Source organism: Ceratotherium simum, chromosome 13 (genome assembly GCF_057802395.1).
Source record: "Ceratotherium simum simum isolate JZ-2026a chromosome 13, ASM5780239v1, whole genome shotgun sequence".
NCBI lineage: Eukaryota > Metazoa > Chordata > Mammalia > Perissodactyla > Rhinocerotidae > Ceratotherium > Ceratotherium simum.
In genome coordinates, this window is record NC_141912.1 from 39,386,657 (window position 1) to 39,414,290 (window position 27,634).

Sequence of the window (27,634 nt, forward strand, 5' to 3'; positions counted from 1 at the left end):
ACTGGCAAGAATGTGGAGAAACTGGAACCCTCATACATTGCTGGTGGGAATGCAAAATGGTGCAGCTGCTTTGGAAAAGTTTGGCAGTTCCTCAAAAACTTAAACATAGAGTTACCATAAGACCCAGCAATTCTAATCCTAGGTATATACCCAAGAGAAATGGAAAGATATGTCACGCAAAAACTTGTACAGCAATGTTCACAGTAGCAATATTCATAATAGCCAAAAAGTGTAAACAATTCAAATGTTCATCAATTGATGAACAGATTAAAAAAATGTGATATATATATTTCCATCTGAAGGAATATTGTTCAGTAATAAAAAGGAATAAAGTACTGATACATGCTACAACATGAATGGACCTTGAAAACATTACACTAAGTGAAAGACGCAAGGAACAAAAGATCACATACTATATGATTCCATCTAAACGAAATGTCCAGAACATGCAAATACATAGAAACAGAAAGTAGATTATTGGGTGCTGGGGCTGTGGGAGCTGGAGGGAAATGAGGAGACTGCTAATGGGTAGAAGGTTTCTTTTTGGGGTGATGAAAATGTTTGGGAACATTAGACAGCAGTGATGGTTACACAACTCTGTGAATATACTAAAACCCACTGAACTGGGCCGGCCCCGTGGCTTAGCGGTTAAGTGCACGCGCTCCGCTGCTGGCGGCCCAGCTTCGGATCCCGGGCGCGCACCGACGCACCGCTTCTCCGGCCATGCTGAGGCCTCGCCCACATACAGCAACTAGAAGGATGTGCAACTATGACATACAACTGTCTACTGGGGCTTTGGGGGGGGGGAACCCCACTGAACTGCAGAATGTAAAAGGGTGGATTTTATGGTATGTGAATCATAACTCAATTGAAAAAAAAAAGAGGGGCCTGGCCCAGTGGCGCAGCAGTTAAGTGCACGCACTCCACCTTGGTGGCCCGGGGTTCGCAGGTTCGGATCCTTGACAAGCACCGCTTGTCAAGCCATGCTGTGGCGGCGTACCATATAAAGTAGAGGAAGATGGGCATGGATGTTAGCCCAGGGCCAATCTTCCTCAGCAAAAAGAGGAGGATTGGCCACAGATGTTAGCTCAGGGCTGATAATCCTCACAAAAAAAAAAGAAAGAAAAGAAAAGAAACCTCAGCTATTTGCTTTATCTTGCCTCGCAGAGAACGGCTCTACACAAAAAGGCACTGAGCTCTTTTCAGGTAATAACTGGGAAAAAGTATGAGAGAATCTTCTAGGATGCGGGAAATGTGCTAATTTTGATCTGAATGGTGGTCACATGGGTATCTATACATATAAATATTCATTCTAGGCATGATTCTAGGCTGGTCAGCACTCACACAATCCTTCCACCTGGCTTCCCTCACAACCAGGTAAGCCCAAAAGGAGCCCCAATCCCATATGCATGAAATGCCTCTGTTCATCTATAGCGACCTAAGGTACAAGCTTTCCTTAGTTTAGGTAACAGTGTAGCTAACATGGAGATGAGATAAATTTAAAGCTAACCCTGAGAATGATATGAGGGTGGGGAACAGGGGATAGAGTACCAGAATAACTCCTAAAGTGTGTATTGCATCAGCAAAATTCTCTAAGAAAGAAAGAAGTCCTAAAGGGGTAGTGTGGGATGTGGGGGGAGGACCCAAGAGAGGATTGCATATGGAAAGCATCTTTCTTTTCTCTGCTTAGGTCCATGCCATTTTCAAAAGTCAAGTTCAAACCACAAAATAAGGAAAGCTTGTTTGGTCATATAAAATAAATTCTCATCTAAGTACTTAATAGTCAAAACTGAAGTAACAGATCATAGGAATGTTTTCAACATCTAAATAAGAATATAATTTGGTGATTCCATGAATCTTCATTGGAAACTTCTGAATCCATCGGAAAAACTCTTTTAAATTGGAATAAATTTCTGAAATGATGTAACTTACTTGCAGGAGACTTTAGTTCTGTCGGCTACCATGGTCCACTGTTGCTGGTTGGTGGAAACCTCAACGTAGTAGCTATAGCTTCGATCGTCACAGTCCCAAAGCAATAAGCTGAATAAAGGGAAAAACACAAGAATGCTGTAATGTTCTAACTGGCTGTTTCCTTAAGCTGTAGGCATGAGGGAATCTGTCTACTCTATCCCTCCTACCTGTCTCCTTTGTCCCACCGCACCTCCAGAACTAGAGAAAGAAAGTGAATCCTCAAACAAAAGGATGATGAGAGAAGGTGGAGTCAGTCTGCAGCTTTTAGAAAGGTTTCAGAAAGCATAAACAGATTACACCTATTGATTCCCTTTAATTCACCTGAGTATTTAATCTCTCGAAGTACTCTGAGAGAATCAGACAGGATTCTACCCTATTATTTTTAAGTGTCCAATCATTCTACTCTTACATTATACCAGCCTGCCTGATAAGAAAGTAAATCATTTTCCTCATTAGTCATTTCCTCGAATATTACTCTAGTCTCTCAGCACTTTCATGCAGCTAGCCTATATTAATTTATATTTGAGTAACGTAAAAGTGTAGTTTTTGCTTTATGTTTGGCTCTCAGAATGATTACAAGCCTTTTAGAAAGATCATTGATCTTTCTCTTTTTAAAAAATTCTACTCCAAACATGTGGGCTCTGTTCATAGTATATGTTTCATACATGTTCTGGGTTGAAATCATTCATAGCTCTGTCAGAATAGATTAAAACCAGGAAACAAACTCCAAATTAATTCATCATTGTCTTCACTTAACAGCCCTGGTAACAGGCTTTTTGGGAGTCAATGTTGAGGCTACTGCCCCATTGGGATTTTGGATTATTCATGGAGAGCCAGGTTTCTCCTAATCCCTATCCTTCCGGATAATCAAGAGCTAGCATTTCGACCAGTGTATCTAGAGGAAAATAATCAGTACCTTTTGGGATAGATCTAACCAGATCTCAAAATATTTCATGGAAAAAGACGGCCCCAAGGATATGGGATAAGGAGAACACAAAAAGGAAGACCAATTATGAGTATCATAAATGCTGTAGTAGAGATTCTTGGAGTGACAGCATATTAAAAGAATTTTTGAAGTTGTGCATATTTTGTCTCCTAGTAGCTTATTCTATAAAGTCCTCCAATTTGTTTCAAGGCAAATTATTATTTAAAAATTATTTTATAATTTATTAATTTAAAATTATTATTTAAAAATCACCTGTAATTCCAGTAATTTTGTAAACACACGCATGTGGTACAAATTGTAACTTGCTTCTTTTGCTTAATGATCTATTATGAATACCTTTTTTGTATCATCAAATATTCTTCCTCATCATCTGTACTGGCTTCACAGAATTTCACTGTATGGATGTCCTTTTATTTAATTAGTCTCTTATTACTGAATACTTAGATAGTTGATATATTGCACTGTTAAGAAAACTCTTTGATGAACAGTCTGAAGCTAAACCTATGATTATTGCCTTTGAAAGTTTCTGTAAATGAAACTCCTGGAGCAGGCACGTGAGGCCTTGATATATATTCCAGAACAGCTGCATACCACTCCCCTCTCCCCAAACAAAAGTCTATACCAATTTATACTGACACTACCAGCAGTGTATAACAAATGGCTGTTTCTGGGCATCATCACCAATAGTGTGTATTATTTTTAAAAATACTGCCAATTAGATGAAATATATCTCATTAATTTGCAGTTTTTTTATTTATCACTGAACTTGAACATTTTACCCATTTTCTGCTTATATTTATCCTTTTGTTAATGACTTACAAGATGCCCTCTACATTTAAAGGATATTAACCCACTGCCTATCATAATTTGCATGAAGATATTAATTTTTATTAGCCTAGTCTATCGATCTTTACCTCAGTAATTTCTCCTGGCGTAAATTCTTTTTTCTGAACAGCAGCCAAATGCATACACTGGTTGAGACATCTCTTCTCTATTCCTCTATTAAGAGTCCCTGGGGGCTGGAAATGTGGGGTCATGGTGACTTCTGAGTGGAAAAGAGACACTGATGGATCTCAGGTTATCAAGCTGAGGGCTCAGACTCACCTACACTTCAGAGTTTTTAAGAGAGTTTCTAATTTATGTGCCAAGATGCATATTTGCTTGGAATATAGGCTTAGCCAGGAACAAAAATCCCTTTGTTGATTCAGCTGAAAAAACCTAGCACAGCCTAAGGACACCAAAGGGAAAACTGGCTCAATTTCTTTTTTTCCATGGAGAGGAATTTTGTTCTAATAAGACACAACTGAAAACCCCATCAACTCCCTTCACTTCTTTCCCTGCCAGCAAAGTCTGTTCCTATATCTCTCCACCCGCAACAACACAGAGATATTTCTGGCTTGTAATCTGCTGGGGAATGTTTGCCCAGTGAGCTCGCCCAGGACAGACATGCTCCCTCTGACTTTAACTGACAGGAGCGCCTCAAATATACTCCCCACATCTACACATCTCCACCCATACACCAGAAGCCATTTTCAAAAGGGGCTGAATAAAGGAAGCCTCTGGCCAGGATCTATTGAGGCAGATCGGGTCTCTATTTAGCTATTGCCACAAATCCCTCTACCTAATGAGCACTGCATGAAATGCCTGATGAAATTAAATGTGGTCTCCTCCATCTTCCCTTGTTCTCACTGTGGAGTTTCCCTTAAAAGCAGTGAAGGGCTGGGCTTTTTTTAATTGATTAGCAGATGTGATTTTGCTTACATCTTCCATAAATGCTCTGGCTGGCTGCATACCATTGATTACCGAGGTTCCGTTTACAGCAACTAATTGCTCTTCTTGCTGGTGTTTTGATACAAAATTCGATAGCAAATATGTTTTCAAAATTCTTGTCTTTGCGGCTTGAGTCAGAAGTGACTTGAGGCAAACCCAGTGGACTGAGTTTTCCCTTCTTTAGAATAATTGCTCTCTCATCAGTCTGTGAAGAAAGTTTCCAAATTGTAGCATTCTAATTGGAAAGTCTGCATTATGCATGCGATGACAAACTATGTTGTGCTGAATGGCATTTTTTCCATCCCTTTCTTAAGGGATTAATTCTGTGCCAGATTGTGAACAATGGCTGAGGTTTCACAGTTGAGATCAAGGAGCTTCTCCAGGGAACTGGTGTCTTTTAGACCAGCAGCAAGTGTCTGTTTTGCCTGTTTCTAAACGTCCATCGTTTGTGGGAGACTCCAGCGGAAGGCATGGGGCCACAACTGCTGCTGTTGCAGAGTTTTCCCATTTGGGTGAAAACAGACAACTAAGGGAAGATCAACTGCCAGGATATTAGTAATATATATAATAATAATTTATACCATCAAATCCATTTCTAATTTCTCAGTCAAAATCAAAGCTACTTCTGACCTTAAAAATCTGTACAGACTATTCTGTGTTAAAGATCTTCAGAAATTAAGTTCTTTAGAAATAATTGTCTTCCATTCAACAATTCAACAAATATTTACTGAGTATTGACTAAGTGACATTAGGTAAGTCACTTAACTTACTTATACTTCAGTTTCATCTCTTCTGAAATTAAAGATCTAGATTTGATGGTTTCTCAGGGCTCTTCCAGTTCTAACATTTATAATTCTCTACAACTGTATATGCAGTAGAGGTGGGTTTTTTTGGTTGGTTTGTTTTTGGCATATCTGTCCATTACACAGTAACTTCTCTCTTTGAGAACTGTTTCTGGCTCAACCTTGAGGTGGACACAGGGGGTTCTGAGCTTGGTTTGTAGACCTGACTGCATTCTAGGAAGACACGTGACCCATGCTGAGCCAATCAGATTTCGTCTCTCCAAAATTCAGAATTTTGTGAGATTCTAGCTTAACTGGCCCTGTTCATTTCGTGGACATTAATAAAAGAAACCTTAACTAAACTGGAGTAGGAAAGGCCTGTAGGAGAAGCTCTCATGCCCTATCATACTTTGTCAATTACAGCAAACAGGAAGAGAGGGATGCTTGCATCTTGGACAGGAAGTAAAACTACTTTACCGCTGAAGGAAGACTTCTCTCCCTACCCAGCAACAGCCCAGCCAATGAGAAGCCATTGCTGCCTTGAACTGCTACTTTCCCCAATGGTCTTTCCTTTTGAACAGCCCCTGCCTACTCCCCCTTTTCCTCTATAAAGGCAGCTCAGCTCTCCTCCTTTGTTTTCTGGATTTCCCTATGGTTTGCCACAGCATGCATATCCCAAATTGCAATTCTTTTCGCTATTCCCAAATAAACTCATTTTGAGATAAAATAACAGGCAAATTTGCTTTTTTAAGTTGACAACTTAAAATGACATGATGAAAATGCAGGCCTTCTGGGGTGACCCTCTTTCATCAGAGGCACAAAGAGCAAAGAAAGTCAGCTGCAGTGAGAAGCAATGAAGACAGATAGTGTGGCCCAGGGAGGGTTGTCAGGCTCCTGGCAGAATTTCAATACCTGATTTTAGTTCCTACGAGGGACACCAGAGTGTATGACCTAGTGTTCCATGAGAATCTCCCAATCATTTTAATAAACTCACCATGTATGGCTTAAGCCATCTTTACCTGGATTCTGAAGCTTGGAACTAAAAGGGCCTAAGACAAGCTCCTAGCAGAGTGCATTAGGCAGAAAAGGTACTCAACAAAGAGCAGGTATTCCAATGACGAGAATGGACCAGAGACAATGAAGTGAAGAACAGGGACGGAGAGGAAGCTCATTTTGGATGGCAATCTTTTCACGCAAGTATGAAGAAGAGTCTTTGCAGAGCTGAGAGTGGTAGGACCACAGTGTGGGTTGGAAAGGCAACACAGGCTTTGGAATAGGTTCCATGGGGCCAGCTGAACTGCAGGGAAGGGGCCTTCCAAAGATGGACCAATCAGCACAGTTTATAATTCTCCCTAGCAGCAGCACTGAGGGAGCAGGAGAGAAGAAAGCAGGGTCGACAGTGACAAGGACGACACAGTGCAGGGTCAGAGAAAAGAAGGGCCAGTTAAGAGTATTTACCGCTTCTAGGCTGCTGAGGAGTTAAGTGGGGTCAGAGGGGGCTGACTAACTTTCACAATAGAGAGGGACTGGAGGTCACGGAGCAAAAGAAGAGATGCAATAGACATGAAGGTGAGGGAGAAAGGTAAGAAGTGTGGTCACAAAGGGAAATTTCAGTGCTTTCATCTCATTCAGAAGAGTCCAGCTCTCACTCTTCTGAATGAGGAGCAGAAAGACAAACATCATGTTGGAGGCTCTATTCTAATCTCCGCTAGTGAGAGGCAGGAGGGAGCCTGTAACAGCTGCCGGAAGGAATTACACAACTTCAGAGGAACAACTTTACTGGCGAGAAACTGGGATTTTCCCAAAGATGAGAGGGACCCTTATCATTGGCTGCCACAGGGTTTGATTATGCAGCTTCCTCCTCAGGTGGAGAGCAAAGTCAAGCTGATTGGAGCTGCTGGAGGACTGCAAGGCCAAAAACGAGATTCTCAGCAGGAGACTGGAACCAAGGAACAGCGTTTTATCAAAAGAGTGTGAATTGGACCAGGTGGCTGCCCTGCAGATTCCAGACGTGAGAACTCCCGAGGAGCTACCCCATGCGGGCCCCGTCTCTAAGTGGGCCACAACCTTTCGGGGCCAAGGGAACATCAGCCTTCTTCTAACAGCAGGAGGAGGGAGATACAGGCTGCTCACCAGATGGAATGGGATCTTGGGAAATACGTTAGCCGCAGGACATCAGAGAGTCCACGTACTGTCTGATATCATTTAATCTCTCATATCTCAGACATCGGGGGTGCTTTCTCTAAGAGGGGAAGTAAAAATGGCACTGGCTCACAATATTCTTTTGCAACTGGCGAGGGAAAAGACAAGTACAAGTTCTTGGTTGTCTGGTGTATCTAGTTTTTGCGTTTAGTCACTGAAGCCACAGGATGAAAAAAAGTGAGGAGATGGCAAAATATACAATTGGGCTTCACCGTGTAGGCTGGCTCATCAAGAAAGGGGGGAATAAGATGAGGGGCTTTCACTCTCATCAAAATTTACATTCGATACAGTATAATCCAGGTAAATTTTATGAAAGTAGAGAAAGGTCAATGGACAATATGCCTGCAGGATATGGCTATATGGATAGCTGCACGGGACAAAACTTCCAAAAGTCTGAGACAATACAAAACCACCAACTTTTTACTGCTAATTGAGACCATCATTTCCTGGAGGGATTAAGTTTTTAACTTCAAGTTTTACGTGATAACAAAAAAAGTAACACCATATTACCAAATAGCATGGCTGCAGCTGCAACTTTCAATAAATACTGAGTGGGGAATGAATGGGGAACAACTAGTCATAATCCCACTTCACATTCACACAGACCTCACCGGTTTCAAAATGTTTCTGCATACATTATCACATTTGGGGAAAAAACAATTTATAATCAGCACATTTCCTGCTTTCAATGCAAATCTATTTTTCTAAGTTACTTGGTTAATTTTCTTATAGGGGCTAAACACTGCCCAAGCATTCTTTTACAGATTATTCAATCACTTGGCAAACCCTTTATTAATAAATAAGTTTTAGCCTAGGCTTATGATCTAGATTTCATACTACACAGTCCAATTGGATGAAAGTTCTTTCATTTTATGCTTTCAATGTGGATATATGAGAAAATTTCATCCAAGCCAAAGCCCTTGAGAAGAAAAGCAGTTTTCTCCTATTTTTCAAGGTGACTCTTTCCAATATAGCCCCTTCCTTAAGCAAGATGTTGGCATCAAAAATATTGGGAACCATTTCAAATGGTCTTGTTATATTTTAAAAGGTGAAGTCTCATTATGTTAGAGACCTTTTCGGCAGTGACACACTAAGCAGGTATGCAGCTTTTACAGATCTTTCACTGTGTTTAAATTTGGCATCATCAATTTCCCTCTCTGCAGCAAGGCCGTCTTCCTTGATCTCAGCAGCTTCCTCATCATGACGCGTCTACACAATTAGTGAGATGGGCCTGATTTCTGGCTCACCAGCAGGATCGGAAAAGGACGTATAAGAGGTAGAAATGGAGAGGTTCTGCCCAGACCACAGGGCTTAGCTTGCTAGGTATCAAGTCCAGCTCACTTTCAGCTTCATTTGCTAGGAAGGCTATTAGGGGCTGTTTGATTTAAAAAGGCCAGAATCAGTTTCTTCTGTTAAAGGTTGAAGGCCGTATGCATTTGTGTGAACTTTTCTGTTCCCTGTCCCCAATTCTATGAAATTATTAGGGGGGTGAGAAGAAGGGACAGGCATGTTAAAGAGCTCAGAACTCACTAATCTACCAGCTGAGTGTCAGGGATTTTACTCCTTGGATCTTTACCTACATTTATGACTCCTATGGAATAAAATGGCCCCAGTATCAGTCTTCATCCAACAGGCAGGGGAGTAAAGTATCACCTGGCTCCAGGTTCCCTGCATAACACCATCCAAAGGCCCGTCCCTTCAGCTTTCAGGACCAAGTCCAGTCAGGAGGAACCAGCCTGACCACGCTTCTAGAGTGCAGGGACCACACATGGCTAGTAGTCTTGGTATTCCTTATGGTCCCCAGCACATTATAAGCTCTACTGAGTTGAACAGAAGGAGACATGAGGAGCAAGACAGGAGAGGATGATGGCAAGAGGACAGGGAACTACAGATAAATCATCATTTTCAATAAACCCAGGTAGCTCCTCCCGGTACAGCATCTTTCAATGCTCCATACACTGAATAACATTTCAATCTGAAAACACCCCCCAGCCAGCCTTCCACCCCCACACCATTTTGGGGAGTCTCACTTAAGAGATAATATATGAAATATATTAACTCTGACTGCTATTTCATCTCTTGAGCTTATTCTCCTGCCCCTCCTCTGACCACATGCTAATATGTGCCCGCATGCACACAGCCTACAAAGCACCAAGAAGCAGAGCCAAAGAGAAATTTAATAAGCTCCATGGCTCCTTTCTATTCCCTTGGGTCAAGTTTTCATAGGAATTCGTGTCTGTGGGAAACTTGACAGTTTAGCTACCGGCAGATCTTTGTATTCTCTCAACCTGGCAATAAAAGGAGAGAATGGAAGGGGAAAACAAGGTGGGAAGGCTTGACTCTGAATATTATAGGCAAGACAACATTCAGCAGGGATGAACTACAAGGCAAAACTCTATTCAGTCATGTAATCTCTTTATTTTTATTCTCACCAAATCTCTTCTCTGGTTTCTCTTAACACAGCCAATACTATTTTCCTACATCTCTCTCTCTCTTTCTTATCAGCCTGACCTTTCACCCAAATCAGATCTGGGTTTCAACCTTTGCTTTAGCTTTGAATCATCTTTCCCCCACAGGGCACAATCTACAAAGTCCTGAGCTCTTGCTGAAAATGATTTTAAAACACTTGCCCATCCAATTCAGACCCTCATCCTCCTTCAGCTGTAACACCTGTGCCAGCTGTTGTTCATTCCTCCTTCAGGTCCTCTCTCTACTAAGTTACTGCCTTCTTCCCATCACTTTCCCAAATCTCATATTTATTCTGTTATGTCCTGTACAATGAAATGCTCATCCGCACTCTCTCATATTTACCTGGTCTAAATTTCCTCCATTTAAGTCACTTTTCTAATGAACTTCCTTCACGAAATTCTTCTGTGAAAGCTTTCACATGAAAACAACTACCCTCTAAAACAGAAAAATAAAACTATAATAGGTTGCAAGTGCTATAAAATTAAAACATTTAGAGTAAGTAGTTTATTCTATTTGAAGTCGGAGGTGTCTAACAAATCATAATCTTCCATGTGGTACATGACTTACCATTAAAATAAAGACAACATTAATGAGAATAATAATAGTATCATTTTCTCCACCAATATATAAAAGTGAGGATCCTAACTATAAATTCTTATAAACAAAAGATAATTAATCAATTTAATATGTAACTATGTGATAAATCTTTTGAAGAATGGCAAGAAGCAAGAAAAAAAAGCAAGATTTTATGTAATTTTCTGTCATGGCTAGAGGGAAAAATGGCTAATTATATTTTTCAATGGAATTCTTTTGATCACTGGCCACTCAGTACAGTTTTCTTGATCCAGGTCTTCAAAGCTGGGATCGTAAGTTTTAATTCAAATGTTTTCAGCTGAACATTAATAACTCTAACTTTTCTAACTGCTAAACAGTGGTAATTAAATCAAACTGGTGTGGGTTACAGGACCAAAGGTTAAATGGGCAGTTGCCATTTTTTTTCTGGAATTGCCTATACTGTTCTCCCAGAGTGGGAGGCCCAGGCAAAGGCTCTGAATGGGGAGGGGGCAGGGTTCTCTCCACTCCTGCAGAAGATGTGAGGATGCTGTTTGTCTCATAAATATTCACTAGAATTGCAGAGTAGCTTCCCCCTCCCTCCTACATTTGTTTGGTTGAAGGATCGTCAGACAAGAGAAAAACACTCCTTCTTTCTGCATGAGCTGTCTTTTTAGAAATAACCCTCCCAGGTGCCGATATGAATATTCACCAGAGTGTATCGGGCACGGGCCAGTCTCCATGCCACGTACACTGATCCTTCAAAATGTATTCCAGGCAAGCTACCAGGGTAAACTCCTGTACAGAAACTGGGCTTTCCAGTGATGGATAATGGATGGCTGAAAGAAGAAAATCTGAGTGAAGGAGGCAGAGATGAATAAATCACTCATATCTGTCTCAGGCCCTGCTGCAGCTAGACTTTGCCTCTTTGACTCAAGCACAGCATGAGGCTTCATTAGAATACTGCCCTCTGTGAATTAAACTGTTTCTTTTGTGTATCTGGCTTATCCTTCCTCATAAAGAAGAATAAACATTTATCTCCCCTATGCCCCTAACCCTATCTGCCGGACCCCTTCTTACCTTCTTCTTATGTTGGCTGATAGGACCTACACAGGCATCCTGAGAACACAGTCCTGGCACCCGTTGTGTGCGCGCGCGTGTGCACGCACACCCCCCCACACACACCCACCCCTCTATATCACTGCCCTGACTCACATTCAGAAAGGTATAGACAGAAAAGATTAAGGACTCTTACAAGCCAGGGAAGGAATCATGCCCAAGGTGGTGAGATCTCGGATTTCTCAGGATCCTCCCATTCTGGCACTGAATCCCCAAGAGTCAATATTGAGATTCATGCTGAGATGCAGAAGGGGACCTGGCTAAGGCAGCCTGTCTGAGTCATACGTGAGACTGTCGTAACCACCACTCTTCAGACAATCAGCGTTTAGGTGTCAGGGGCTGAGAGACATCCCCTGGGTAATCTCCAAGGAGCTGATAACGAAACTGTTATAGCCTTAAGCACAGTTTGTACCCTAATAGCTTGGGGCATTCAGGAGCTTGGGGCCTCTTAGCCGCTCAAAGGAAGGAGCATGAAAAGGGAAGAAGAAAATAGTATGGCTTCCATGACATTCAGGGCCAAGTTATCTCCTCAGCCTATTTGGACCATGAAGGGCTCCTCTGACTTTCCTGCAGCCTCTGACGGACATACGGACATTCCGAGGCAATGTGGTATAACTAGTAGCAGTGGCATCAGACGGAGACAGGAATCCCAACTTGGTCTCTGTCTTGCAACCTTATCCCCTCAGAATTATAATCTGTTAAATGGTGGGGTAGAAGTTAGGGGAAAAGAGGGAGATAGATTTTAATTTAGATGATTTGTGGTTCCTTTTATTTGAATCTGTTTTTCTTTCTTTTAATTATAAAGTAATACTTGATAAATCCTTTGGTACTTATAAAACATCCATTATAAAAAGGTATTATACTAATTTCAAAAAATGTAAACCAATATTTTCAAAAATGTTCTTTAGTAGCAGAACTCCTTTTACAAACAACATCTTGGAAGGATCTCAATATGCATAACAGTTAAAAGGAGAACTGCTCTACTAAGGTCAGAGTTGGGGCTGAAGTCTCATCTGCCAGGCTTCCTATCGGCCCCTCCTTGTGGCAGCCCCCAAGGTTCCTCGCCAACAAAACACAGCAAGAAAAACCACTGGGTCATGGTGTGTATCTTGTCCCCAAATTACATGTTGATATCAACATTCATATCTTTTAATAACAGGCTTATAAGTATTATTATTCACATTTTTTGAAACCATGAAATACAAATGGACTTCCCTAATTCTCTGCATTCACTATATGGACCAGGGCTGTTACCCAGGAAAGGAGCTGAATAGATTAAGCATTGGTAAACTATGTCCTGTGGCTGCCTATATTTGTAAATAAAGTTTTACTGGAACATAGCCACGCCCACTTGGCAGAGTTGAACAGTTGTGACAGAGACTATGGTTTACAAAGTCTAAAATATCTACTACCTGGCCCTTGACCGAAAATGTTTGCTGACACCAGGAATGGACAGAAAACTAAAGCTGTTCTTATTGAGCAGTAAAGAGTTCTGGTCCCAAGGCAAGAAATAAAGGTATAGTTTAAACTAAGGCTGAGTTTAGCCTAGAAATGTCTAAAATCTCTTCTGTTGAAAGTGTTTCAACAGATTTTCATGTAGCAAATTCCACACGGAGTTTTTGGATTCTGCTATAGTCCTAATCCCATCTTTGTTACTGTGACAACTGTACTGACAATTCTTGGCTTGCCTTTTACCCCAAATTTCTGGTATTTCTCCTAAGAGTAAAAGAACAAGAAAGGAAACGGGACCAGAAAAAAAAAGAATAGCTCCAATTAAAAATGAAAACCTAAAAATCATTCCCAAACCCTCCCTCTTCCCTGAACTGACGAAGTGCCCAGGAGCTCCATTCTCAAATTGAAGACATATGCAAACAGGATAGTCACTGACAGCCACCCTCCAGATCCCTACTAAAGGGCATGGAAGCAGTAGGGTAGGATAAAGAAGTTATAGAGACATTTAAAGTCAATAAACAATACATGAAAAAGTTATATAGTCATTGAAAAGGTAGTTAATATAACAGTAGTAAAATAATATTATATCAGTTATAGAGGAAGATGACACCACAGACTAAACCACACCAATTAGGTAGACAGTGTTGAGTTGTTTATTGGTCACCAGTGGAAAATGGATTTATATGGATTTATCCCCTTGCTCTCTCTCCAGCTCTGTTTACTGTGATTATAAACAGCATCTTACAAGATAGCTGGCCAGGGCAGTCTCTGACCACAGAACAACAAAAACCTTATAGTGCTTGGTGTTTTGACAGAACTACTCATTTGGAACCTTTAATGAAACCAATTTTAAATGGATGACTCTATTTAAAATGTTCTTCCCAAATAATTTTCATGAATTCTCTACTTTTTCTCTGAGTCTAACATATACAGCTAAAATCTCACTACAGCAAACACAATCATGACAAAGCCATTTACCTATTCTACCAAAAAGGCTATTATCAACAAAATATTATTTATCTGGTTACCACCAATTCTCAAACAATTCTCTATAGATAATGCTTTTTCTTTATCTGTTTCTAATAGGGCTACTATGAACTTCCTATTAAAGACACTACTTGATTATAGATGCTTTATTATCTTTTTAACCTCAGGGAAGAAATGATTACAGAAGGTTAGATATCAAGGAACGAATTGACAAGGGTTTGCATTAGACATCAGGGGACAATTAAATGGTATATGCCTAAGAGACTTAGGAACAAGACCTATTATCCTAGACCACAACCACCCCTTCCCACAAGGTTCTTGAGGTAACCATATGCCAAGAAACGTCCCACAAAGTGAGAAGCAAAGGGACACTTCCTTGCCAGTAGAATTTTTGGCCCAAAACTCTAATGCAAAAAGCATAGGACATGGAGCAATCCCTATTCCCAAGTTGGTTATGTCTGAACAGCTTCAACCAAAGCAAGCTAAGAGGCTTGCTCTGTCCCTTTTTCAATACCCAAAACTTACTGTTGGTTTTTACCACTATAATTTAAGGAAGGATCAACCCAATACACATTCTAGTACCACAGAAACAGAGTGAGTACAGGAGAGATCATTGTCTCCTGCTGCCTAGCACTGAGCTGTCCCTGGGCTGAGGCAGGAACCCTACCTTGGCTGCCCTAAGAGATAAAAGAGGAAATAAGAATGCCCAAGGAGAGAAAAGGCTGGGTCTGCTTACCACTCTGTTGTGAGGACAGAGGAGAGGAGAGGAGTGGGGAGAGATGGCAGAGAGGTAGGAACGAAGACAGAAGGAAAGGCCTCTTTCTAGCAGCAGTGGTCCTGGCCCATGTCACTTAGGGCCCAATGGGGGATGAGACACAAGAAGTGATTCCATGGAACTGTGGCCCACCCTCAGTCCTGCAAACTCACCAATCTGATCAGCATCTTCCCTGGAAAGGAACTAAATGCCTTGACCATGACCACCATTTTGGTGAGGAGTGAAGATGGGAATAGGGGAGGGCACAAAGAAATAGTGAAGGGAAAGGCAGACGTATTTAAATTTCTTCTCCCAAAATCTAAAATCGTGGTCTAGCTATTATCACCCTCCCACTGACTGTAGTTCTCATTTCAAAATTTCCAAAGCCAGAAACACTCACTGTAATCCTACAAACAGAACATTACGTTCTAAGAATTGGAGGAGGAAAAGACCCTGGTGGTATGACAGTTGTTGCCCAATATCCCCTTTGAAAGTCAGAGGTCTTTTAATGTATCATTTCATTCTAGCGCAGATGGGTATGATTGTTTTAACTCCAGATCTTAAAGACTAAAAATTTTATTTCTAGCAGGACTTTGACATAATTAACCTGCCACTACAAAATAACATGGATATGCAGTGAAGTTTCTGATATGAGAATTTTATATGTACAGAAGAAAAGTCAACTTTCTATAACCTGGTTAGGTAAACAGGTGCTTTGGTCATCAAATATGTCTGGTTAACAGATTCCGTATGGATTGCCAATTTTAACGAGAATTCAAATATGATAAAAATATACTTAGCTAGAGTAAAACCACACCAAATAAAACTTATTCTCCTTTTGATCTATCAGAAAGTACCTGGGATCTTGCCCAGCCTCCCAAATTTCATTAGGTGCATCCACTATCACTGCGCTGCTAAAGTTTGAAAACTAGTTACAGAAAACCAGTAAATTACATGCCAGGTAACAGTTTGTAACAGAAACTTTGTTTTTTTTCCAAGAAGTAAATTTCATGAATAAAAAAATCAAACATATATAATTAGTAACACTTCTCATTTTGGATAAGAATTACCCAGTAAGTAGATATAGGCTTTTTATTTACAAAACATTTCTGAAGTTGAGAAAAATATAAAATACAATTATTATATGTACTGTTTTGGATATACCCAGAAGCTGTGGGCTTAAAGGGCATCAAGCAAAAAAAAACCTCCCTACTGAACTGTACACTTTAAATGGGCAAATTGTATGGTATATTAATTATATCTCAATAAACTGATCTAAAAAAAAATAAACAGGGAGCCGGCCCCATGGCATAGTGGTTAAGTTTGGCATGCTCCACTTTGGCGGCCCGGGTTCACAGGTTCAGATCCCTGGCATGGACCTACACCACTTGTCAGCCATGCTGTGGCGGCATTCCACATACAAAGTAGAGGAAGGCTGGCACAGACGTTAGCTCAGGGCTAATCTTCCTCAAGCAAAAAAAAGAGGAAGATTGGCAACAGATGTTAGCTCAGGGCAAATCTTCCTCAGCAAAAAAAAAAAAAAAAAAAATTATAAATAAATAAATAAACAAACAAACAGAACACATAAAATATGGAGATTTATAAAAATTCCAAAGTAGACGTGAAACATTAAGCAGGAGGTCGGGTTCTGTGGCAGAGCTGTTGACTAGGTAAGCCAACCCCTTACCATGACCCTCAACTTCTTTCCAACCCTGCCAGGGCTGACTGACTGACAGTTCTACCTAATAACGAAGTGGAAGTTGCCTAGGTGGGGTTTTAAATAAAGCTTTGGCTTTTCCTAATAAAAAGGGACAAACTTGGCCGGCAGGGCTCTTTACCCTTGTACCCCTTTGCCCTTCTCCTTCCTCCTGCCTAAACGCAGACATGAGAGTTAAAGCTGTAGGAGCTGTCTGGCTTCTCTGAGACAAAAATACACGTGGAGAAGACCACGAAAATTGAAGAGCTCACTGAATTGCACAACTAATAATAGCAGTCACCCACTTGTGGACTTTTTATTATGTGAGACTAAAACAAACAAAAGCAAAACAAAAAAATTTTTAAAAACCAACATTTTAAAAGTCTTTCTTAATTAGGTTCTTTGTTACTTGCAGCCAAATGCAAGCTCTTTTGGAGCAAATGAGTGCTAATAATACAAATAAATGTTGTCAAGTCTTAGCCACAACGTTTAATGGAAGTTTCTATAATTTACAACCTTAGGAAAGCAAGAGTAGGTTGACCAGAAGGTGCAGGTGCCCTCTCTAATTTTCTTTTTAAGGCCAGATTGTGCAACAAACTGGAATCTTCCGAGCTAGAGTTTTAGCACTGTTTGTATCGCCATGTTCATGGTGGAGAGAAAGAGAAAGAACTCAAATTATACTTTGGTTTCTTCATCTCCTGCGTGGAGACAGTGAAGCAGTTGAAGCTCCAGAGCTACTGTGAGACACGGCAAGGAAAAGGACCACTAGCCATTTCTAAACGTTAAACTGCGTGGAAAATCTAAACAGCCTTGACTGGTGTTCAGTTACAGTAAAAGGGTAACGTGGCAGGGCTGGTAACGTCATAATCATTGAGAGACACGGTTTCAGACATCATAAGGTAAAAGGAAGGAAGAGGATCCTTACCATTCGGTCTTAAGGGCGCAAGGAAAGAAAATTCAGGGAGAAGTAAAAGCAAACTCTGCGTTTATCTATATAACCAATACTTTTTATACTGAATCTGATACGTTGTTGAAAGAGGCAACACAGCAGAAAAATAATGATTCCTCAGCTGGAGCTAAGCCTGAGCGTCCTGGAAAGTTGATGAAAGGAGTGCTTGAGGGGCACCAACCAGCCTGTCGTCATAATCATTCTTCCTAGGAGAAGGATGTAGATGGAGGGGGACAGAGGGAGAGGCAAGAAGGGGAGGTGGACGCGTTTCTCCTGAACTCAGTGCTTCTGCTTGTTCTTAACTAGAGACACAAGAACGTTTGGGTCAAGTGCCTCTGTGGTTACCAGTTTACAAAGGGCTAAGCTGAAAAAGAGAGAGACACTGACATCAGGTGCTACCAAGACACACCAAAAGCATCTTAACAAGGTGACAAAATTGGGCTCCTAGGGAAAAAAATCTCTGATTCAAGGGTGCCTGGGGAAGTGAAGTTTTTCAAAGGTAGACTACTGCTTTGAAATAAAATTTAAAGATTGTGACCGTTCATCAGTTTTCAGAATAGCTTTATCCACTTGCTACTCAAGATATATTCAAGCAATATGACATATTAAACCTGTAGAAATGTCCGTCAATTTGCTGCAAGTCCTATACTTCTGTTAGCCCTCGTGAGAAGAGCCTCATTTCCGAGCCCCTGTGTGGCCTATCTGGAGGGTAGCAGTGTGTAAATATCTGCCAAAGGAAAACCACAGGAGGAGGTTGATGCTTCCCATTCATTTGCTCTTTCAAGGTGAGTGATTCTGGTTTTTAATTGTTTAAAGCACTATTGGTGAAGTGATTATTTGTTCTAGAGAGGTCTTAAATAACAATTCTGGATAATTACTAAACAGACATTTGTGCATGAAATACTGGGTCAAATGGGGTTGATATACTCTGTAAAAATGTCTTCTTGATAAGTTAATCTTTGAAAACTAAAAGGATTTTTCTTTTCATATATCCAGCTATATTTTATGATGACTAGCTGTCAAGTTCCCTAATCACTCAAGGGAGACAAATGGTTGTGAGGTAAATCAAACACAAAAACACACACACATTTTTTGGGGGGCATTTAACCTTTCCTGGTTTTTCAAAGAACATCTGAATTCTAGCACCCCTCCTGTATTTTTAACACGCAATTTAGTTGCCATAGCAATATTTTCTGGTCTTGAAATACCTCTAGGATGAAACTGGCTGAGACATATTTACCATGCCCCCAAACTCTACTATGTTTCTAGGCTCCAGGATTTCTGGTCCCCTAGGTGTTCACACAGTTCAGACTCCCACATCTACTGGGAACCACAGATATAATTTTTTATTCAACAATTTTTCTGGGAAGTAGAGTTCTGAGGTCTGAGGGTGATAAGAAGACTTCAGTGCGATGCAGATAGGCTGAGAGAGAAACAACACTTGGTAAATAAATCATGGATCAGTGAGACAAGGAAGAATTCCTTGGTTCAGGGCTGTGACAGATGACGCTCAGCATGACTGATATGAAGCAAATTTTGTAAAATATCTTTCCAATTTTGACTAGAATTATAGGCAATCTTAATCCAAGCCAGAGGAGTCATATATTTAGATGTTTGTTGTATTCTTTGGACTGTAAAAAGGAAATTTCTAGCTCTCTGGCGTGCAAAGAAGGCTGTGCTAATGTAAATAAATGGACCGCTTGCTTGTGCAGCCCTCAGACAGAATGAAATGGAAAGCAGGATGAAAGGCAGGAACAAGCGTCCTTACCTGTGCTAACGTCGGCGCCTAACACCAGAGCTTAATCTCAGTCATTTGCTGGAGATGGCAAATCTATAGCAGTTTCCTCACACACACTTAGATCAGACACACTGAGCAAATATGATGTCCAATTTAGTTGATAGATAGAACCCCCTTTAGCTGCACTAACATACTTGGTTGTCAGTTCAGTCAAGGAGTGTTCACTGAGTACCCACAGCACAGACTACTGTATTAGGCATGTGGAAATCGTTGCAAAGACAAGATTATCTGTAGTCCTATGAGAGATTGAGGGCAGCACAGATGTAGAAAATACTTAAATAATTATAAAACATCATTTGAGTCATTAGCTTCAATTCCTCTCCCCACTCTTATCGACTAAGCCTTCATCTGGAGCTATTAGATAGGAACCAAAATTGGATGCTAAGTGATTCTTCTCCCTTTTCTTTTCTGTGCCTATCCTTTGCGAGGGAAGTGGATGAGCAATAGCTTGGCAGGGCGGTAAGCAGTGGGAAGAAAGAAAAACAGCAGTCAAAAAGGGGCCTCAGTAATTTATAAACTGAATAGATAATCTAGAGTTGGCTGTAGCCACACAATAGTGAAAGGGCAACTGAACCAGGCATGGGCTTGACAGCTCACGGAGAAAGAAAAATATTCCAGGATGAGTAAGGACCACAGCGGCATATTTAATTTTTTTTTTAAAGGATCGGCTTGCTATTGCTTCATTTTATCTATGTTTAATAACTGCAAGACACAAATTGATTTGTGGTTCAGACATTCTGTGCCAGATTAACTTTTGTTAAGTCGTAGAACTGTGTTTGTTTCCTACTGCAAAATAAAAAGACTCATTCCCAGATTAAAGAGATTATGAATACCCATCAAGAACGTACTTTGGGCTAGACCCATTTTGTCCTAATATATTATATTCATATAACATTTTCCAACTGAGGAACTCAAAATATTTTTGTGTCATTAACTCCTTAATCCTCACAACACTCAGAGAGACTATGGGTTTATTTAGCTGCATCTACTGCACTGTTTCATCTCTGGACAGCCTACTTAGTTACAATTAGGTTTGTTACAGTATTATGGGTATTTTACTAACAGTACTGCACATATCAATTACAAAACCATCATTTTCAAGCTAATGTAAAAATTCTTAATTTAATTGACTATCTTATAATTAGGGTTTCAACAAAATGCTATCATCTATTAGCTGAAAAAGACTGGGTGATAGGCATACTTAATGCATAGCATATGTGATTTCTCATACTAGCCTGAAAACACTGTAAAGGATATCATGATTAGCAAGTAGAAAGATAATAAGTCTTAAATTAAGGTGACAGAGGGACTATAAACTAAGACATTAGGTAGATTTGGTTAGTTATTATGACTCTACCCTGGTCTTTTTATGTGGTCAGGCCTCTGAAGATTTCCTGTTATTTAAATTTTAATGTTTTTAAAATGGCATGAAAATGATATAATTACTACTCAGTTACCCACTTTTAAGGCACATTCCAGGCAATTTCTCTCTTTTTCTCTCAAATAAAATGAATAACTTTTGCTGTGCCTGTAAACCTAGCAACAACAAAGACAAACTCCTTTATTTTCCAGTTATACAGCCTGCTCAAGCTCTTGGGAAAGAGAAAAGAAACGCACAAGACGGGGAGAAAGTTGCCTGTTAAACTGAAGGACTAGGACGCCTCCTGCTGTTTCCCTTCCAGGAGCTGGTTGGATAAAGGCTGGCCAGGAGCAAAGACGGTGGCTTTTAAAAGCCTGCTGGCCTCCTCAGCCCTGCCCCTCCCCTCCTCAGCAAAGAAAACTCCCCTCTCATCGTGCTAAGGAAACACTGGGATGGGGGCTGTGGTGGTGGGTGGGATGGCTTTGGGAGATGGTGACTGGATATAGAAACAGCAACAAAACTTCTCAGGGCTGTCACCTCTTAAAGTCACCTGTCGTGCCTTGTGTCCCCCCTCACTCTGCCCCAGCCACACTGGCCTCCCTGCTGCTCCTACAAGCTGCCAGACATGCTCCCCCTGGGGCCTTGGCACTCTGCCTGTGACGTTCACCCCCCACATCCCCAAACGGCTTGCTCTTCCCATCCTTCAGGCTCTGCACGGTGAGGCCTTCTCTGACCACCCAATTTCAAGCCGCCCTGTCTCCACACCCTAGTCCTCCCCCGTGACTGATCCATAGCACTTCAAAATATCTGACATATTTTGAGCAATAGCTTGGCAACACAAACAGTGTTGTTTATTGTTTATCCTTCCCTCACAAGAATGTCAGTTCTCTGAGAGCACCGATGTTTGTTTTCTTTACTCAATGCAGTATCCCCAGTGCTTAGAACAGTGCTTGGCACATAGAAAAAGGCTCAATAAATGTTTGTTGAATGAATGAAAGAAAATGGGGGGAGGGGAGATGGTCAGAGACCATGTTTTAAGATCAGTCTCTCCAGGATACCACAAGGGTACTGGTACCAGACACACTAGCAGGATTAGGCTCCGGCCGACTGTGGTTAGGTGCAAGCATTGTCTGTCAAGAAAGAAGGTTCTGCTTGCCTATCCAGTTATAGGGTAAACTCTCCGGAAAGGAAAAATGGTTTCTGTGCATGCAAACAGACAAACAAAAGAAATCTTTATCCACAAAATAATTACGTCCCTTCTTAGGAATAAAGAATGCAGTGATCAAGATAATTCATGTTTGAGACCTTTGCCCTTGCAGTCACCATCTACAAAGAATCTGCATTTGTAAAGCCAGTGTTCCTTGTGATTGGGCCCCTAGAGTTTCCAGGATTGCCACGTCTCCTGCCTCTGAGATGGGGAAAGTGTTACTCTCGCTCTGTAATACTCTCCCCCTCCAGGTGTTGATTCAGAATCACTGGGCTTCTTGGATACAGTGACTAGGAAAGCAAGTCAGTCATCACAAGCAATAGAAGCTGTGGGTCAAATGTCACTGACTAATCAACCTGTCATTGGTCAATTACCCATCCCCATGAAGAGCTGCCACTGATCTAGTTTCCTATCAATAAATATCTATCTGGCCACATCAGCTGCTGCTAACCATGGCCTGCCAAGATACCCAGCATTGTCCACGGGCATTGGTGGTTAAGAAATCCCTCTCCCTTTCTTCTTAATAATGTCACAGAAGAGGCAAATGCAGTTCCTGACAACATAATGTTCGTTTCACAGAGACGTGTTTCTTTGAGCGCTCAGCCAGTTATACAGTGCTTCAATTGCATGGATTTTCTCACCACGAAAACAATAGCTGGGCTTAAAGAAGTTGGAGGCTTCACACTGCGCTGAGATATACAATTCTGCCTTTGGTTGTACTCATGCTCATCATTTCCCCTCTGAGTCAGGAAAAGAAAAATTGTTTGGGGGAACCATTTTCATTCCACATTTAAAGAAAACCAAATGGGCACTGCTATCTCTTGCTTAAAGCTCCTTTTTCTGGAGTCAGATTCAACATCTCTGATTCTTTAGGTAGAGTTAGAGGCCAAGGTGGTCTTGCCACATGAAGAGACTGTTTATCTCTCTCTGAGATGTCACCTTGGCAACTATCTCATGAGGTCCCTACTACATCTAAAAATTCTAGATCTCCTACCGAAACCTACTATATTTTCCTTTATCTTGACAGACTACCTCATCTGCACATTCAATCTGTCAAGAGATGCTTGTTCTGAGTTGCCACAGGCTTTCTATATCAGGTGAGGCTAAGAGGAGGCAGCAAGTAAACAATTATAATACAAATATGACAACTGGTCCAGTAGGAATTACATACAGAATGTATGGGATCATTGAAGAGGGATGTCTAAATCAGCCCAGGAGATGATGGAAGGAAGGTAGGGGAGGCATTCCCTAAGAGTGGAGTGGAGTGGAGTCTTGAAGGGGTAATAAGAGTCAGGTAAAAAGCAAGGGACGAGAAGGTAGTGAGAGACGCAAGCAGTGAGAACAGCATGTTCAAAAAGTTGAAGGCATGGAGATAAGAGAGGGGTGACACACGTATAAAACTGCAAGTAGCTGGATAGGCTGAGACAGAGTATGTGTAGGGGTGAGTGGAGAAGCAGGAGACAGGCTGTACAGACAGAAGCAAGTCAGATGGTTCTTAAATGCCTTTGTCTGAACTTTCATCTGAAGGCAAAGAATAGCCACGAATCCTCTTGGGAAGGGGTATGACCACATGGGATTTGTGGTAACAGTGAGGGAGATGGTTGCAGGTGGGGAAGGAAGGGCCCGATGGAAGTCTGGAAGACCAGGTAGAGAAGAGAAACTACAAAGGTGCACTATGGTAATGGCAGTGGGGATGGAGAAGAGGGGAAGGATTTATGAGATAGGAGCTGGTATTGACAGAACTTTACAGCCGAATGGTTGAGAGAGGAGGTGAGGAAGAAGAAGAAATTTAGAGAGATTCCCATGTTTTTGGCTCAGTCGAGAGACAGATGAATGGTGCCACCGAATGAGATGGGGAAATCACAGTGTTCGGCGACTTGAGCAGGGGAAGAGGAGGATAATGGAATTCCATTTCTGACATATTGGTTTGAGATGCACATGGAACATTGTTAGGTGGGGGTGGGGCAGTGTGGGGTACCTGGTAAGCAGAGAGAATACAGGGAACATTAAAAGAGAGTGGGCAGAGCTACTAAGCTGCCAGTTTGCTTCCATCTTCATTGGCAAGGAGACAGGTCCTCAAATTAGAAATGGCAGAACAAACATAATAAAGAGAAAATTGAAGTCCCAAATAGGTGAAGTGAAAGAAAGAGAGTATCTAGTCAATTTAAATGATTTCAAGTGTCTTGGCTCAGATGAGTTACACCCCAAGCCTGCTAAAAGAAATTGCAGATGTAATCTCAGAGACACGATTGGTAATCTTCAAGAAACTGTGGAGACTATAAGGAGTGTCAGTGACAAAAGAAGGACAACTGTTTCCCAGATTTTTAAAGTGAAGGGGAATAGACTGTAATGGGAAATATTCAGATAAGTTTCACACCATCTATGACAAAAATTCTAGAATGGCTTATTAAATAGATGGCTTATGATTACTTTAGTTAATGTATGCAGGTGAGAAAATGGAAGGAGGGGGTGTTGTTTGCTACGTGATGGAAGTTTATTTCTACTAGTAGTTTGTCCAGACTGATTGTGGCTTGTCTCTTTCCCCATCCTAACCACAAAGTGAGTTGTCTGGTCTGCAGTATGAACTCAAGGCTTCTCTGTCTGTGACTTGTTGCCTATGGTACTCAGCCTTTATGTGGCCCTTTATGAAAAGGGGTTGACAATTTAAATAAAGAAATCAACAGTCTGAATTCTTCAAGAAATCCAGCATCACTCATCAGGGTGTCCCCTGGAACTGGCAAGCAGCAATAACCTCTGTGGTTATTAGCCTAAACATTAGTAAACCTTTGTCTATTAGAATCCTACTACCTTATTTTTTTGTGCTATTTCTGTTTATACATACTGACTTTAAAATGAGACTAGGAAACAACAAAGCAAATGTGGTGGCGCATGATAGGGGAAAGGCAGCCATGTCCTGCCAACATCTCTACCCCTGGCAGGCTAAGATATAATGTAAAATATCTCATCTAACATTAAATATAAATATATATGTAAAGATATATATCACATTAGTCTCTCAGACACCTTTTTAGAAGCTTAAAAAAGGGCAGCTTATTCAAGATCCAGATGGCACTCTTGAACTAAAAGTATATCTTCTAGGGGATGTCACCAGTCTCACGTTTTAAAATTATATGATCCTATAAATCAAGCAATATTGGGTTAAAGTTCTCTTCTTAAAACAAAACAAAAAATGAAAACAACAATCAAAAACCCAGACACAAGAGAAGATCTTTTAGAACCAGGTCTAATATTCAGAACTGTTTGGTTCATATGTAAAGTCATTTATTAAGGTTGAAAATGATTTTTGATTCTATATAACTTCTCTTGACAATATCCGTTAAGTCCCTACCCAATACAAACTGAGACTTGAGAAGGAGGTAAGCCATATCCAGGGAGAAGCCTCAGTCTAGCCCCTCCCCAAGTCTAATTTGGTGCATCTCTCCTCCAGAAAATCCAAACAAGCACCCTGTATCTCTCTTCCCTCCTTCATTCTCCCCTCGATATTTAGAGCAAAGAACAGAGAAGTGTCTTCATTGACGTTATCAGGATCATGCCTGTACCAAAACACGATTTGCACATGTGTCTTCCATTTTAAAAGCAATGAATGAAAAGGAATCTTCTTACCGTATTGACCCGATCATGTATGGCTGTGCTAGTTGAACCACAATTGCACCACTTCCTAACTGATGACATGTATAGCCAGAATCCCAATCATAATTCTTGGTGTCCCCATTCAGCAAGGCATTTCGGCTCCGACTGACTCCTTCAATCACACTGGCACAATCAGCAATTGTTGCAACATTCTCCATGGGAACTGTGAATCCAACACAAGATTCAGCATCAAGATAAGAGAAGCCAAATATATCCCAATAGTGTGCTATGAACAAAATTAATTAATTACTATCTCAAATCAACGATAAAAGGGAAATTAGAATATCTTGATTATCTCAAGATATGAACACATTTTCCATGCCAAATAGCTTTTTTTTAAAAAAAGAGTTGAACCTAAGGTTGGAACAAACCAAATCACATGTGGCAATTAACCCTACGGTATTTTATTATAAAGAAACATGATACCCCACAAAATATAGAATGGATAAATACATTGTGAAATATTACTACAATGGGGGAAACTACAGAGTAATTGAGATTAATGAACTACAGCTATATACAAATAGATGAATCAAAAAACATAATGCTGAGTGAAAAAAAGCAAGGCACAGAAAAACAGAGTATGAGTTCATTTATACAAAGTTTAAAAAAAGGCAAAACTAAAAATATACTTTGTTTAGGGATACATTCATAAGTGTAAAACTAAAAAGGAAATCCAGGGAATTATTATACAAAATTCAGGATAATTTGTCTGGGGAGGGGAGAGATGAAATCTTAGAGGGAGCCTCAACAACGGGTCCAAACATTTCTTGATTTCATTTCCAAGATGAAATCTTGCAGGGGCTTCAAAAGTACTGGTCTTGTTTTTTTTTTAATTCCTTTGCCATTTATTTATTTATTTATTTTTTTCCCCCAAAGCCCCAGTAGATAGTTGTATGTCATAGCTGCACATCCTTCTAGTTGCTGTATGTGGGACGCGGCCTCAGCATGGCCGGAGAAGCGGTGCATCGGTGCGGGCCCGGGATCTGAACCCGGACCGCCAGCAGCGGAGCGCGCGCACTTAACCACTAAGCCACGGGGCCAGCCCCAGTACTGGTCTTGTTCTGTTCTTAAGCTGCGTAATGGGTACATAGGCACTTGTTTTATCTAAACTGTACACACTTATTACACTAAATAAGTGTAATAAATTTGTTTAAAAAAACATGATATATGTAGATTCAGTGTTCTAGAATTCATAGAGCAGGAAAGTGATCCAGGACATGGTACCAATGCCTTTTCAGAATATACACCTGCCCTCAGCCAGGATTCGTTTCTCTTTTTCGTTTGTTTACTATTCTACACATTCTACTATTTCAACATGTACGCTCTTCTCTTTGTTCATGAACTGCTGTACTTTGAAACACCAGCTCTGTTTTGATTCTGAGTCTCTCTCTATACTTCAAATCCATATCAACCTGTTCATTTATAAAAGTCAAGAGTTTCCACAAAATGATAGCTGTCCAAAAATGACGTAGATTCTCCAAACACTGAGAAGAGAATGATAAAAGGTGAGGCCTGTTAAGTCCCCTGGGACCTTTTCTGTGCATTTACTAGTGCTGGGGCTTCCTTCAGACATTTACGTTATTTAACCCAAATCTACAATTAACCCTAGCTACTTATATTCAAGATTTATAGCTTACTTTACATATAATCTTAAAATAGATTGGGGGAAAAAAAGACATTCTCATTAGATATACACTGTACTTTTAAGTATAATATTATATTCTCTGAAAAGAGAGAGGGTGAGCAGTACTACCACGATGCCAAAACATTTCTAGCTTTATAATGATGTGGAGTAAATAATCTTACATGTATCTTCTACGCAATGCATTCATTTTCCAAAGTTGGGCATGCCTGTACTTGAGCCCTCATCTCATATACCTTCACTAACTGCTTTGCTCTCTGCAGATGATGAAAGCCATCCACGGATAAATAAGAGAGAAAGGAAAGAGGAAGGGAGAGAGGATGG

The 27,634-nt window shown here is 40.7% G+C and overlaps 1 protein-coding gene across 8 annotated transcripts in view; it reads right to left on the minus strand.

The window, feature by feature from the left end:
- The window catches only part of BTBD9 (BTB domain containing 9), a 400,982-nt gene that overhangs the window by 75,137 nt on the left and 298,211 nt on the right, over positions 1-27,634 (minus strand). For 6 of the 8 annotated variants that reach the window (XR_015554128.1, XR_015554125.1, XR_015554127.1 and 3 more), the window contains exons 8-9: positions 25,639-25,828; positions 1,933-2,040 (exon numbers count right to left, since the gene is read on the minus strand). Coding sequence is in view for 3 of the 8 variants with exons in the window: in XM_087438545.1 (XP_087294671.1) it covers positions 1,933-2,040; positions 25,639-25,828 (298 nt within the window). In the remaining 5 variants the exon portion in view is untranslated. The remainder of the gene's footprint in view (positions 1-1,932; positions 2,041-25,638; positions 25,829-27,634) is intronic. The other 2 variants (XR_015554129.1, XM_087438547.1) reach the window with 1 other exon arrangement.